General features: G+C 37.2%; 1 protein-coding gene across 1 annotated transcript; it reads left to right on the forward strand.

Moving 5' to 3' along the window:
* The first annotated feature begins 5,361 nt into the window (after nucleotides 1-5,361).
* LOC132026416 (olfactory receptor 5AP2-like) lies at nucleotides 5,362-6,300 on the forward strand. Its single transcript, XM_059414681.1, has one exon. The coding sequence runs from the start codon at nucleotides 5,362-5,364 to the stop codon at nucleotides 6,298-6,300; it is 939 nt and encodes a 312-aa protein (XP_059270664.1).
* Nucleotides 6,301-14,890: the final 8,590 nt, after the last annotated feature.

Below are 14,890 nucleotides of genomic sequence, written 5' to 3' on the forward strand. Positions count from 1 at the left end.
TTTCAGCAGAAGCAATTCCCAGAATGGAATTCAACTGTGAAGTGTCAGTGGCCGCTCGGAAGCTGAGAAAATAAATGTTTCAATCCTGAAAGGCAAATCTGGATGGTGTGCCACAGCATCCCTCATAAATAATAACACTACTCTACTCACCTGGAGGTCAAGAATGCCAAAAAGATACAAAAAGGAGTCTTATCAGGGGTTATAATATATTATGTGTGTTCTACTGATTTTGTAAATTAACTGGAATATTATGAGGGTAGTGATCAATGTACTTTAACTTTTAATCTTTCATGTACTTTTCAGAGTGTCACATAATTTTCAATAAACATTTACTGAAAATAAATTATCTATCTATTGCTCGCTGTAGTGGGATGGAGGTTGTCAATGTGGGAGGAATGGGGAAACCATGTTCTTCATTGAGATAGCATGTCAAAGGAGGCCTGATGATGTGGAATCAGGTAAATGTCTACTCCCTATTTCTTTCCATCCCTCTATCCACTGCAGACCTTGAGGAAGAACACCAGTGCTTCTCATGCTTCACGTAAGAACACCTCTTTCCCCCACCAAATTGGTTAAAGACCAAAAAAGATGTGTGAAGTCATATTGTCCGCTCTGAATGTTTCCATCACCTTATAACTTCCACCTTTAACTGTTTTTTTAAATATTTTTCTTAAATATTATTTATTTGAGAGAGATAAAAGTGGTGGGAGAGCAGAGAAGAAGTGTGAGAGGGAGGAGCAAATGCTCTACTGAGCAGAAAGCCAGACCTGGGGCTCAATCCCAGGACCCTGCGATCATGACCTGAGTCAGAGGCAGATGCTTAACTAACTGAACCATGCAGGCACCGCTCCACTTTCAACTGTTAATCAAGTTTTCCCTCAAAGGCATTCAAAATTGTATCATGCTTGATATCTTTCTTCATGTTCCCTTTTACTCTAAAGGGTATAGTATATAGTATCTGTTTTTTCGCTGCTTCTTATTCACAAACCTAAGAAAAGTGGCACTTGATCAATATTCATCATAACTCATTACCCAACTGAAATTCTGTGGTCCATCAAATAATGACTCATTCTAAATCACCTGCAATTCCATGGTTCTACTTTTTCTCATTCTGCTCATCTGATTAAATTCCAACTTAGGGAAACTTAATTGTTTTTTTTTGTTCTGTCCTACGCTGAAGCTGCTTAGTACAATTAGAGAAAAGCTCTCAGCATGCCACTGGCTATTGCTGATCTTGTGTCACACTTCTTCCTCCAAAATAAAAACAATTAAATAAGATTATCCCCATCTTACCATCTATAATCTTCATACACATACTTTTGTTCCCATTTATCATATGGACAATGTGTCCCTTGCTTCTTTCACACCTCTGGAGCTCTCCACGAATTTTAGTTCTGAAATCATATCTCTACTCTCTCCAAGCACCAGCTTCTCAAACTCTACTGTAGTATTCTCATCTGTAAATAAACATCATCTAATATCACCCTTCTTAATAATTTCTTTGGCTGAAAGTCCCGTCCAGCCATTGACCTATTTTTCTGCTCTATTTCCAATGAATCTTTCAAAAGAGCTACCCCTCATCTTTATCCTTATTTCCTCAAACCCCATTACATGTTCCAGTAGTATTTCTCTGCCACTTCTCCAATCTTGTCATGGACACATGAGAGTTTAACATTATTGCCTCTAAAGACTGCTCTTCTATCATACTTGTACTTGGTATCTCAAGAGGATTTCCCATCATTAATTTCTTCAACTATCCCCCAAAACACACATTTTAAGATTTCTATGTCACTTCAGTCTTCTGATTTTCCTTCTTTTTCTGCTGCCACTTTTCCCCAGGTGACTGTGATAGCTTTTCCTCCTCCTCCTCAGGCTATTTTCCAAATCTTGGAGCCAAAGGTTTAATCCTATATTCTTAGTTCATGGTACTTAGTTCATGGTACTTTGGTTCTCCATCTGTACCCACTTCTTAGGTGATCTGAGAGCTCTGCAATGATTCCAAAATCCACATGTCTAACCCTGACTTCTTCCTTGGGTTCCGGATTCATACATTGAATTGACAACCTAGTTTATAGGGACTCTGGACACTTGAAAGGATTATAAAATTAGCTTCCTCCACTTAGTTATCATACTCAAACATCTATTGAATGATCGTACCTTTTGTACTATGAGGGTGGTCTGTATCTTAGCATCACCCCTGTGTGTTATTGACCTTAAAATATCCCTTTTCACATTGTGTTATAAATTGTATCTTTTGCCATATACCCCAGTTTGTGTTTAAAATAAGACAATAGACACCCTTTATATCTTTACCCATCACCCATTCAGAGATTATTCATAAATATACAAAACCCTGCATACATTTAATGTCTGTAATTGTTGCATTTGGACATACACATACTTCAATAAAACTGGTGAACTACTAATGGAAAAACCAGCATATAACCTGTACTGGAGATTTAGCAGGTAAAAAATCAAAATTTCTGATCTCCCGAAACTTCTTCCCATCTCCTTATATTTGAGTGAAGACTTGACTGTCTATACCAAATATGCTTGTGTGTGTATAGAGCTGTTAGATGTGTGTGTGTGTGTGTGTGTGTGTGTGTGTGTGTGTGTGTTTGGCGTGGGTAGAGTTGTGTTTTGAAGAATGGTAAAGCAGGCAACAGAATAGGGAATGGTAGCATCAGACACAGGCTTTCTGTGGAAATGACGGTTGAGAAGGACTGACTAAAGATAGTATCCTCTGACTGTCTGTGGAAGTGCATTCCAGGTATAGTTATAGTAAATATAAAGGCCCTGAGGCAAGATCTTCCCTGGTTTGTTAAAAGAATAGTAAGAAGGCAACAAACATGTGGGTTAACATGAACAAATTTAAAAAGGAAAGGAATTGCAATCAAGGTGTTTGGGAAGGAGTGACTGATCAAATAAGTGTGGTAGTTCATGAATAGGCTTTGGACTTTACCTTTCCCTATCATCCTGCAATAGCCATCCAACCCCAACTCCAGAATGCAAGCTGCATGAAGTAATAAACGAGATCTATGCTTTGGCTACTTGACCAGTACCAAGGATAGTTGTATGCTCCATAACACAAGACTAGTAAATCATTTGTTGAACTAATCAGTTAATGCACTGAGAGCCATATTCTAGTAGAAATGAATAAGAATCACATATTAATGGAATTCTGAAGTTTGGGAGCAGGATCTCATCAATCTCATACATTTAATTCAATGTTATGCTCAATGGAATCTCAAGACCATGAAATTGTTTTTGTACTTCCCTAAATGCCTGTTACTCTCCAGGGTGTAAGTGGTTCACTGGGGAGAAAATAGTTCAATTACCTCAGTGGAAAATAAATGCACGTTTTAATTTTGGAATAACACATTTCAAACTTTAGATTTTTAGTGTTTTGCAGAGACAAAATTTCAAGAGGATCATCACAGACTTAATAAGGCTGACTGTTTCAGATTCAGAAGCAGCATTTGCTACTCTTTGTTGAATTAATTAACCATGTCTTAATTCTGTCATACTTAGATCTCTTCTACCACTTCCATTTTTGTTGCATTATAAGACAGAAATCTTGTGTTCTTCCAAAAAGCAATAAAATAAAACTAAACTAATAACCACTACAGGTGAATATTAAGAACAAAGGTAAGAAGATTTAATTGATCTCGAAGTGTTCATATATAGAAAGTTTCCAAGAGGACTAAAAACATATAAAGTAATTAAAGATCTCCATTAGGATATGTCTGAAACACTAAATTTAAGGTTCCTAACTAAACTGGATTTTTTCTTTATATGACAGGGATTTAGGATCACTAATAAAAAATGAGAATTTTGTAGAATATTCAGCATATACAGACATACATACATGAATGTATATATACATGTATATCTATGTGTGTATATATGTGTGTGTATATATATATACACACACACATACATATACATATACACATACACGTATGTGTCTGTGTGCAAAACAGGGGAATTTACTGAACTTTTTGTAGCAAGAATGCCATATATAATACAAGTATGTTTGTATATATATGCATAAAGTTGAGCTCTACAAAATTTTAAAATTGGTTATTTTACAGGGTAAGTTTTTAGCTAATTTTGAATATAGATCCACTAAAAATCTATCGCAGTAATCTAGGTGAAAGATAATGTTGGCTTGATTTTTAGTAGGAATGGAGGTGGTAGGACGTGGTTGATACAGATATTTTGAAGGTAGAGCCAACATAATTATCTGATAGACTGGTTATATAGTGTGTAAGAAAGAGAAGAGATCAAATTCTTCAATATTTATCTATTTATTTAATTTCATCTGGGCAAATGAAAGTATAGAGTTGTAATTAACTTGAGATAAGGAATGCTGTGTTTGGTGCAAATTAGGGTCGTGCATGAGGAATTCAGCTTTGAGTCATGCTGAAATGTTGTTTGATATTAATATGAAGATGTGAGTAAGTGGTTGAATTTTGAGTCTGGAATTTGTAAAAACGTTCAGGGCGGGAGATATAAATTTAGGAGTTTTAGGTATATAGAAGGTAATTAAATTTACAAAATCAAATAATCACCAAGGTAGAGTGTAAAGAGGAAAAGGAGAAAGATTAAGGACTGAGCTACTCTAACCTTAACAGTCAGAGAGAAGAGGAGGAGTAAGCAGAGACTGAGAAGGAGGGACCCACATAGTAGGAGGAAAACTCAGAGTCTGGTTTCTGGGAAGATAAGAAAAGAAAATCTTTCAAGGAATAGTTAAGAAATCAACTCTGTCAAATGTTATTGATAGATCAAAAAGATGAGGAATGAGAACTGACCACAGGATTTGGCAATGTAAAGATTCCTGATGCCTTAGACAAGAGACATTTTGTGGAATGACAGGTTGCAAACCTGATCAGAGTGGCCTTGAGAGAAAACAGGTAGAGCAGAACTGCATACAGCAAGGGTATTCAACTGTATTGTATGTTTAATTGCCAAGACGAGTGCGAGGAATTGGATCGTAGGAAGTAAAGGCTGTAGGACAAAGGGAGGAGGAGAGAAAAGTTGGGAGGTCAGATAGGATATAGACCGATAGGGTCAATCATCAAAGACTTCACACACACACACACACACACACACACACACACACACATTAATTTTAAATAAATAAAATGGGTTACGGAGTTTGCTTAAGGAATTTCTTTCCGCCTCCATAAGAAAATTAAGAGATTTAATACACATATTCTCAGGGCATTCAAAGAGCTAATCTTACTTATAGCAGTGATGAAACTATTTCACTTTCCTGGCATTTTTTTCTTTGTCCAATTCATTCCTTTGGTTTCTTTTTTATCCTAGCAAAAAAATCATCCATTCTGAGACAAAGATATGAACAACCATACAACAGTGACTGAATTTATTCTTGTGGGATTTGGGGATCATCCAGAACTACAGTGCCTTCTTTTTATGGTGTTTCTAGTCATCTACATGATCACCGTGTTTGGAAATCTTGGCATGATCCTATTAATCAAGATTGACTCACGCCTCCACACTCCAATGTACTTTTTCCTCAGTAACTTGTCCCTTGTTGACTTCTGTTATTCTTCCGTCATTACCCCTAATATGCTAGTGAATTTCTGGGTGGAGAACCCAGTCATTTCGTTTAGCGGATGTGCCACTCAATTCTTCTTTTTTGGTTCCTTTGCTGGCATTGAGGGCTTTCTGTTGGCTGTGATGGCCTATGACCGTTATGTGGCCATCTGCAAGCCTCTTCTTTACACTGTTACTATGTCCCCTCATCTTATTGTCCTTCTGGTGTTGGTCACATATCTTGCAGGCTTTCTGAATGCTGCCATTCACACTGGCTTCACCTTTCAGTTGTCTTTCTGCCACTCAAATGTCATCAACCATTTTTTCTGTGACACTCCACCCCTCCTGAAACTCTCTTGTTCTGATACACATGTTAATGAAGTAGTCATTTTTGCTTTTGCCAGTTTTAATGAACTGAGCTGCCTCCTGATTATTCTCATTTCTTATCTGTACATTCTTGTTGCCATCTTGAGGATCCATTCTGCTGAAGGAAGGCACAAAGCCTTCTCCACCTGCGCTTCACACCTGATGGTGGTCACTATCTTCTTTGGCACCATTCTGTTCATGTATCTGCGCCCCAGCACCAGCTATGCAATGGACCAAGACAAAGTGGTATCTGTGTTTTATACAGTGATTATCCCCATGTTAAATCCTCTCATCTATAGTTTGAGAAACAAGGAGGTCAAAACTTCCTTAGGTAAAATTTTTAAAACAACCTCTTTTTACTTCTGTGCTTAGAATTAGGAAAAGAATGGGATTTTAGGACTCCGGCGGAAACATAGAAATGACCAAATCCATCTCCGTTCACCCTGGGTCTACTTCACTGCATCATGAGTTTTGTTATTGTTGTTTTTGATAGTGGAGATGGACCAAGCATCTTGGCATCCTGGGGAATGTGGTGACCCTGTGTAAATCCCACTAATTCCAAAAAACATATAGGCTTGAAAATAATTGATCACATTTTAACTCCCTGTTCAGAGGCATGAGACACAGTATAAAAAGTGGATCAGAATACAGGAGGAAAGATGGCTCCATGATTGAATTGTGGTATATATAAACTGCTAGAGGACAGGTGATATGGAGTAGGCTGACCCAGAGGACCCAAATAGGACTTAGAGACTTCTTATCCTCAGTGAACCAGGAAATAAAATCAGAACTTAATCCTGACAGAGGTGCTGAAGTTAAGCATTTCTTCTCTTTCTTTCTTTCTTTTTTGGATTTATTAATTTATTTTGAGAAATAGAGAGACACACACACACAAAGAGAGAGAGAGAGAGAGAAGGAGCAGGAGGGACAGAGGGAGAAGAGAGAATCTCAAGCAGACTCCATGCTGAGCATGGAGCCAACATGGGGCTCAATTTCATGACCGTATGATCATGACCTGAGTTGAAACCAAGAGTGGGACACTTAACTGACTGCACCACCTAGGTGCCCCCCATGTCAAGCATTTCTAACCCAGACAAGTAATCTGGATCCCTGAGGGAACAAGTGATAAGGGAATTATAAGCAGGGATCAAAGAACAAGAACACTAAGGATCTATATAGCAGAGGTCTCTGATCTTAGAAAAGAGGTATACCTTATAAATCCTGTAGGTAAAGTGTCATGTTGTTTGATTTTTGAATGGGTAAACAGTTTAAGCTTAAAGAGCTACAGCAAGATAGATAGACTTTGCCTCGTGCCTTAGCAAACAATCATACCTATCTGTTTTAACACTGGCAACAATTTCATTGGGATATATTTAAAGCTCTCAGTTGGTTTGACTGGTATTTTCTTCACTGGGATATTTCCACAGTAGGACTGGATTTTCTTTACAGTGATGACTGACATGTAAACAGGAAGTGTTTCAAACTGTTTGGAACTGGGTAAAGTATACTAAGTGTTGTATAAGCATTTCTTCTCTTTCTTTCTTTCTTTTTTGGATTTATTAATTTATTTTGAGAAATAGAGAGACACACAGAGAGAGAGAGAGAGAGAGAGAGAGAAGGAGCAGGAGGGACAGAGGGAGAAGAAGAGACCTGTTGTACCAATTTGCTGTGGAAAGACTGTGATCACAATAGAAAAGTTGGCACTTAAGATGAAAAAATAATTTTTGCTTTCGTTGTAGGATAGAGTTTTTGATAAGAAACTAAATCCTAATCTTATCCTTTTATCTTCCTTTATTCTTTATTTCAGACATTGCATAACAAAAAAAATTTTCTATCTCATCATTCTTTTTCTGGAGAGCTCTTCCTAGTTCAAGACACAGCACAAATATTACCTCCTTTATGATTGCCCTGACCCTCTGTCATCCTTCCCAAGGTAGACACTTACTATGCCTATTCTTGTGATTCTATAGATATTGCAGCTCTAATCAAGCTCTTGGCTAGAGAAAAAAATTATAAAAATACAGTGTAATATATACAGACTAGGGGCACCTGGGTGGCTCAGTAGGTTAAGTGGCTGACTCCTGGTTTTAGCTCAAGTTGTGATCTCGGGACCGTGAGATTGAGCCCGATATCAGGCTCCACGCTCATTGGAGAGTCTGCTTAAAGATTCTCTCTCTCTCTCTGTGTGTCTCTCCCTTTGTCCCTGTTCTTGCTCACTCTCACTCTCAAATAAATAAATAAATCTTTAAAAAAAGACACAAAAACTAAGAGGTACTTAAGAAGCAAAACCTCTTTATATCAAGCTACACATCTCCATGCCTTTATAAGCAGGCCATCAGGAAAAGTTTTAAAAATTAAGAAAGAGATCATTCCAACTGAAGACACAGGGTGATGGAAGACAAAATGTCTTCTAGCACTGGAACAAAAGTTGTCTAGAACCACCATTTTAGAATGTCAGTGTTAGAAAAGTTACCTGGTAGCTGGTTGGATGAAGTATTGGATATCGTTTCATTCTTTTTGAAACAAATTGTCTTGTCTCCTTAGATATTAAACATTTTAATAAGAATGATGTTTCAGCATCCTATACCTTTCATATTATGTAAAGTAAATGTGATTTTAGTACAGCAATAGAGCACTCAGGACTTTTTCAATGGAGGCACACAAAGCTAATTCAAACTAACCCAGGCCTAGAGTTCTCAGTGCCATGAGGTCTTTGTGTTTTTTCTATCTCTCCTTCTGTCTTTCTGTCTGTTGCTTCCTCTCTCATACTAGGAATTCACTCACTGTCTTGCACAGACTTTTCACATGGTGGCCTCAGTTTTAAATACGTTCAGGACAATTGCACTACAGGCAAGGCTGTATCTCTTTAGAAAGGACAGTACTGCCTGAAATGGCTCAGATACTCATCATGTGTAGGCAAGCTGGGTATGTATGTATTTGTGTACGTGTGTGTACGTTGGAAGTGAGGGTGGAGTTATGAAATATCAGAAGAAATCTTGCTTTATAATAGCTAGTGCAGTCCACTGTACATTTACTCAGTATAATTAAATTCCTTGCCTACTTACTGTTCATTTACGGACTTCTAGTTTAGGAATTGGCACTTTATGCTGCTTACACGTCAACAGGAATGTTAAAACTAGTGTTAACTTTAGTAGTAGATGGGTCAGATGTTTTCCCATGTGATACCATTTGTGGATTCCTACATATTTTCTACCATGCCTATCACAGCACATAGAAGTCTGCTTGTAGAAAAATACAAGTATGTGCAGTGTTTTTAAAAGTACACTGGGTTGCAATGATGAGTAATATTATTATATTGAAAATGATTGATTTGAGCTTACTTTTCACATAATGAAATGATCAGGGTCCCCTCAACTAAGTGTATTAAGATTACTACATTTTGGCTTACTTAGCCTGCTTACCGCTACTTATTCTAATATATTTAAAAACAAATCCCAGAAGTCAGAAGCTTCTTAGTATGTTTGTGATAGTTACACATGAATGTTTGGATTAGACTAGCAGCCAGGCTCTTCTTATGGGGTAGAGGATCAGGAAAAAAACAAAAAACAAAAAACAAAAAACAAAACAAAAAAAAGCAAACAAACAAACCAAAAAAAAAACAGGCCACAAGCCAGTACAGACACAGGACCTTTAGGGCAAAACTTTTAAAATTTTTAAAATTTTTAAAAAAACTTTTAAAATTTAAAATTGCTCCTTTGGTTTTTCTATAGTTTCTAGATTTAAGGGTTTCATGTGCTTTCCCTTTTCTGCCTTTGTCAGACTGTATATAAACATACAAATATCATCCTTTACTGAACATTCAGTGTACTTGATTCTCTAAAAATATGCAATTTGTGATTTCAAAAAGTAAATGGTCCCAGCAGGCTGGGTAAAAACTCTTTGGGCCCCTATTGCTTAGAGAAAGCCCTGAAGTAGTTGCCTTGACAACCCCTATTCACTACTGAGAATTCTTCATTTAACGACTTCTCTTCTTTCTCTCTTTTTCATTCCCCACACCGCTTTTCCTCCCAGGCTTCAGTGACAATAGAAACAAAGGCAAGAGAAGAACTAATACATAAGCCAGATAGCTTTCTGGGTTCCATGCTTGATATAACTGTTTAAAAAATGTCTACTAAAGAATGAGTTTGAGGAAAACCTTAGCTCTCAGTGCTTAAACTTTTTGCTCTGCATGTTAATCTATAGCATATAATTTCAGTATAAGAGAGCTCTTATAACATTGTACCCCAGAATTAACAGTAAATAATTAGATCTGCTGGACTCCGAAGAAGTCAGAGTCCAATTTGAAATGTAGAAAATTTAAATGTAAATCCCAATGCAGTCTGACAGGTAGTCCTAATTCCAGTTTTCAAGGCTCCGATATAACTGGAGAGAGTGTGTGGGAATAGAGTATGTAGAAACTGCCACAAACCTCACCCTTCTTAGCAGGATTCCCTGCCATTTTCCTGGGATTGCTGCAATCATTTGGTTAATTCCCAGAGTTCTGAAAAAGTTGACTTAGATACCTTTTGCCAGTGTTCTTTTTTCTTTTATGGAGGAGACTTTACTCTACCACCCAGGAAGTTGATCCTGCCCCCTCCCAACCCCCCATCTAAAATGTTTCTGAGATTCATTTACATGTATGAGTAGTATGCGCATTTTTATTTCTGTGCAGTGTTCCACTATATGGACATACATATCTATGCATCTGTCAAAACACATTGGAGCTTCTTGGAGAGCACAGAGGGCATGTGTTCTCTTTTGTCTCAGATACATAGTTGAGAGTGGAATTGCTGGGTCATAGTTTTGTAAGAAGGTATAACTTTCTAAGAAATTTTATAAGAAATAGCCAGTTTTCTAAAGTAGTTAACAATTATTTTACATTCCATCAAGTGGTATATTATTGAGTAAGGAAAGGGTTAAGGTATAGACAAAGAGAGGTCCAGGCTCTGAAACCCTGGCAGGCAAAAGAACTAAGCCAGAGTGAACAAGAGATAAGGGAATAGACCAGACCACCTGGCCCTGGATGTTAGGGATTACACCATGATGTAATCACAGAAAATGACCAGACCTGAAAGAAGTAAGTCATTAAGGGTGTTGTCAATAGTCCTTGCTCAAACCAAGATGGCACAAGAATCTCAAGGCCACAAACTTCCTCAACTTGTTTTCAATAAAGGACCTGCCCTGGAAACCCTCAGTGACAACCCATTCAGGGACCCCTCTCACTCTAGAGAGCTTTTTCTCTCCTTTTTGCTCTCACTTTAACTTAATAAACTTTCATTTCACGTCACCCTTTTGTGTCTCCAAGATTCATTCTTTGAAACCATGAGACAAGAACCCTGTAATCCTATAACATTATGAGAGTTCTAGTTGCTTCATTTTTTTCTTTTTTTAAATAATTGGTTCAATTCTTGCTGTGGAGATTGGAGGTGAAGTTTTACCTGTTGTAATTATAGTTTACCCATCTTTGACAATTACAGATCCTGAAATTTTTCATGTGGTTTTTGACCACTCATCTATCTTCCTTTATGAAGTATCTGTTACCTTTTGTTGTTGCATTTTGATTAGTGAGCTTTGGAGGATCTTCATCTATTCTGAATACAAGTCTTTGTCAGAATAACTCCATAAGAACATTTTTTTTCTACTCTGTGGTTCACCTTTTTACTAACTTAACATTATTTTTGAAAAGCACGTGTTTTGAAATTGATGACATAAAATTTATGTATTTGTTTCACAATGAATGATTTTTCCGTCCTTTCTAGGAAACCTTTGGTTACCTTAAAGTCATGAAAACATTCTTTTATTTTTGTCCCTAGAGGACTTGTAGGTTTCGTGTTTATATTTATTCCTGTGATCCACACACATTAATATTGGAGTTTTGGAGCATGATGTTGTAGAGAGCAAAATGGAGTCTCTCATGTCAAGCAGAAGCCTGTGTCTGACAATGACACAAACAGCTAAACATAGTGGCTCTAGGAGATATCACTGGGACCAGCATCAGCAGACACCCCAGAACTGATAAGGACCAGAACCAGAGGAGGTCTGTGTAGACCTGAGGCCAATCAAATTCCTTTAAAAAGGGGAAGTCTTTGGCAGCAACTGTCAGACTCTTCAGACATGACCCCTCTATGTCTGAACACTTAAAAAGGTAGCTGCTGCCAAAGGTTCTGCCCAACTGATTTCTGAACTGATCTCTCTCTCTTTCCACAGGGAGAGCTCTCATGTCCTAATTCTCTAGTCAGTTGCAGACCCAACAAGAAGGGATGGACTTCACCATAGGCTTGACCTAGCACATGGACACTACTTTACTACTATAGCCTGAGGAAGAGGCACTGTCCTCTTCAGCAGCTTCTTTTATACCCACCCCAGCAATAGCTCCACCAATGAAAAGCCATCACACTCTACTCCCACTTTCCTCCAATGGACTTTTAGTTCTAACACCCTTCCCAATGTACCCATTATCTCCTTAAGATGTGCTCTTCTTCTTTGTTCCTTGGATTTGCCCAAAATTTTACCAGCTTTTCCTGGATTGTAATTCTCTTTTATTCCCAAATAAACTCCTTTGTTTTACTTGCTGGCAGAATAACTAGCAGCGTCCATTTTTAAGGTTTACACCACCATTTAGAGATCTAACAAAACCAGATGGCTCTCTTGTCTGGGGCAGCCTACAATTTGATTCCTTGGATTGTATTGACCTGGAACTATCCACGCCCTAGAAGATACAGACCAGAGAAAATATCTCTAGATTATTTTATTCTGTACCAAGTACAGTGCCAATGTTCAAACATTCTTTTTTTTTTTATTTTTTATTTTCAGCATAACAGTGTTCATTATTTTAGCAACACCCTCCTCTTAAATCACCAGTTTTATGAATGAACCATTTTATGAAAGATCCTGGCTTTCATTCTCATGTTTGATTTTTAGCATGTTGATGAAGTTAACTAGTGGGTCATATTGGTCCCAGCATAAATAATGGTGTCGGCTCTTTAAAGGGTCCTCACCCCTGACCTATGCTTCTACTTCTTTTCATTGGTTACATTGCTCTTCTGCTTTCTACATTGTCTCTGCTCCTCAAATCTCTCACTCCACCTTTCTTCATTAGATAACCTAACCTCAGTATCTATAGAGAAACACTGAAGCCTTTCTGATGAGAATTCTCTCACCTTTACTACACAAAATATAAAAAACTTGATATTTTCCTTCTTCCATGGTAATTAAAGGTGATGGATAATTATACTATCTGTGCTTAAGATCTCATGCATTCAGTACCAAGCATGTACTTAGATATTAGATGGAGATTTTGGCCTCAAAGGAGAATCGAGGATCTCAAGGCACCAAATTAAGGTTGTACCCTTGAGGAACAAAGACTATTTTGATTAGTCATTCAGAAATTTTTCTAAAATACTCTAGAGAACGTTCCTGAGAAATACATTATAAATGTTTTCACCATGTTTTTACAAAATATGGTAAGTCAACTTTTACAGGTATGTCATTTTCTATATTTCTTCACTAAGAATAGGTTTGTTCTCTTGTATGAAGATGAATATCCCATCAATGTGGACAAAATTAATTTCATCAACTGTACTTGATTTTTCTATTCACATGTTAATTATTTATAGCATCTCTAAAAATCAACTATTATGTGCAACCCCTTCTGATGTGTATGTGAAAACCAAACAAAAATAGCTTTAGGCACAGCTTTTGAGGCACGTTGTTTTCCAGTCATACCTTATTTTCATAAAGCATTGAGAGAGTGGCTCCAGCTGAAAGGCAAGACCACATTTAAACATCATCTGTGCTTTTCAAAACAAATATGTTCATGTATGTGTTAGTTGCTCAAAAAATGGGGAAAAAACCTCCACATTCTTCTCCAGATACTGAGATTCTGTGTTTATGGTTTAAATGATACTTTCTTGGAAGAGTCTTCTCTGAATGTTTACCTGAAAGCATCCTACCTTCATTTTTCTTCATAGTGCTTGCTTCTGGCATCACATTCTATAGCTTTGTCTATGTGGGGATATCTGTACTTCTCCTACAACATACCATTCTTAAGGATGGGGAATTTGTTCAAAGCTATAAACCCAGACTTACAACAGAAAAAAAAATATTTTCAGTGTACACGTACAAGTGTATGTAAATGAGTGAGTAGATTCAAAAAGCACAGAGAATAATCCTTCAGTACCTTCTTAGTCGTATATCAAGAGATAAATTTACTAATTCAATGCCTTCTGAATAAAATTAAGAAAGCCCACCATGGGTTTCAGGTGAAAATTCTGTAATAATTATTTCTTTCATTTTGTTTTGTTGTTGGGTTTTTTTTTTTTTTAAGATTTTAGTTATTTATTTGAGATAGAGAGTGCGAGGGAAAGCATGAGCCAAGGTGGGGGGCATGGGGAGGGAGAGGGAGAAGCACATTCTGCATTTAGCAGGGAGCACAAAGAGGGGTTCCATACCAGGACCCTGAGATTATGACCTGAGCTGAAGGCAGACACTTAACCAACTGAGCCACCCAGGTGCCCCTATTTCTTCTACTTTGTATCTGAAATATAGGGTATCAGATCTAAAGAGACCCTGGAAATCTAACTACCTTTATCTTTCCATTTGAATGATACCAACAACCTCCTGCTTTTCATACTTGCTTTTAATTCCTATACTTTTCTTTTTATAAAATTTGAAAAAAAAATACCACACATGGAGTTCTCTAAGAAGGCAAGTATAAATGTGATTTTATATACACACACGCACACACAGGTGAGAGCAAGAGCAAGAACAAGAGAGAGTGATGAAAGAGAAAGAGGAAACAGAGAGACACAGGACAAAAATACTTATATAGACATTCTGAAGTATTTCATTAAACAGAAGAGAAATTTCTTAGTAATTCATCAATGAGCAAATGATAAAATGGATGGAATAAATGCAGAATCCTCACTTTCTCTGTCACTCTCAGTTTTCAAGGAATAAGAAA

Source organism: Mustela nigripes, chromosome 1 (assembly GCF_022355385.1).
Source record: "Mustela nigripes isolate SB6536 chromosome 1, MUSNIG.SB6536, whole genome shotgun sequence".
NCBI lineage: Eukaryota > Metazoa > Chordata > Mammalia > Carnivora > Mustelidae > Mustela > Mustela nigripes.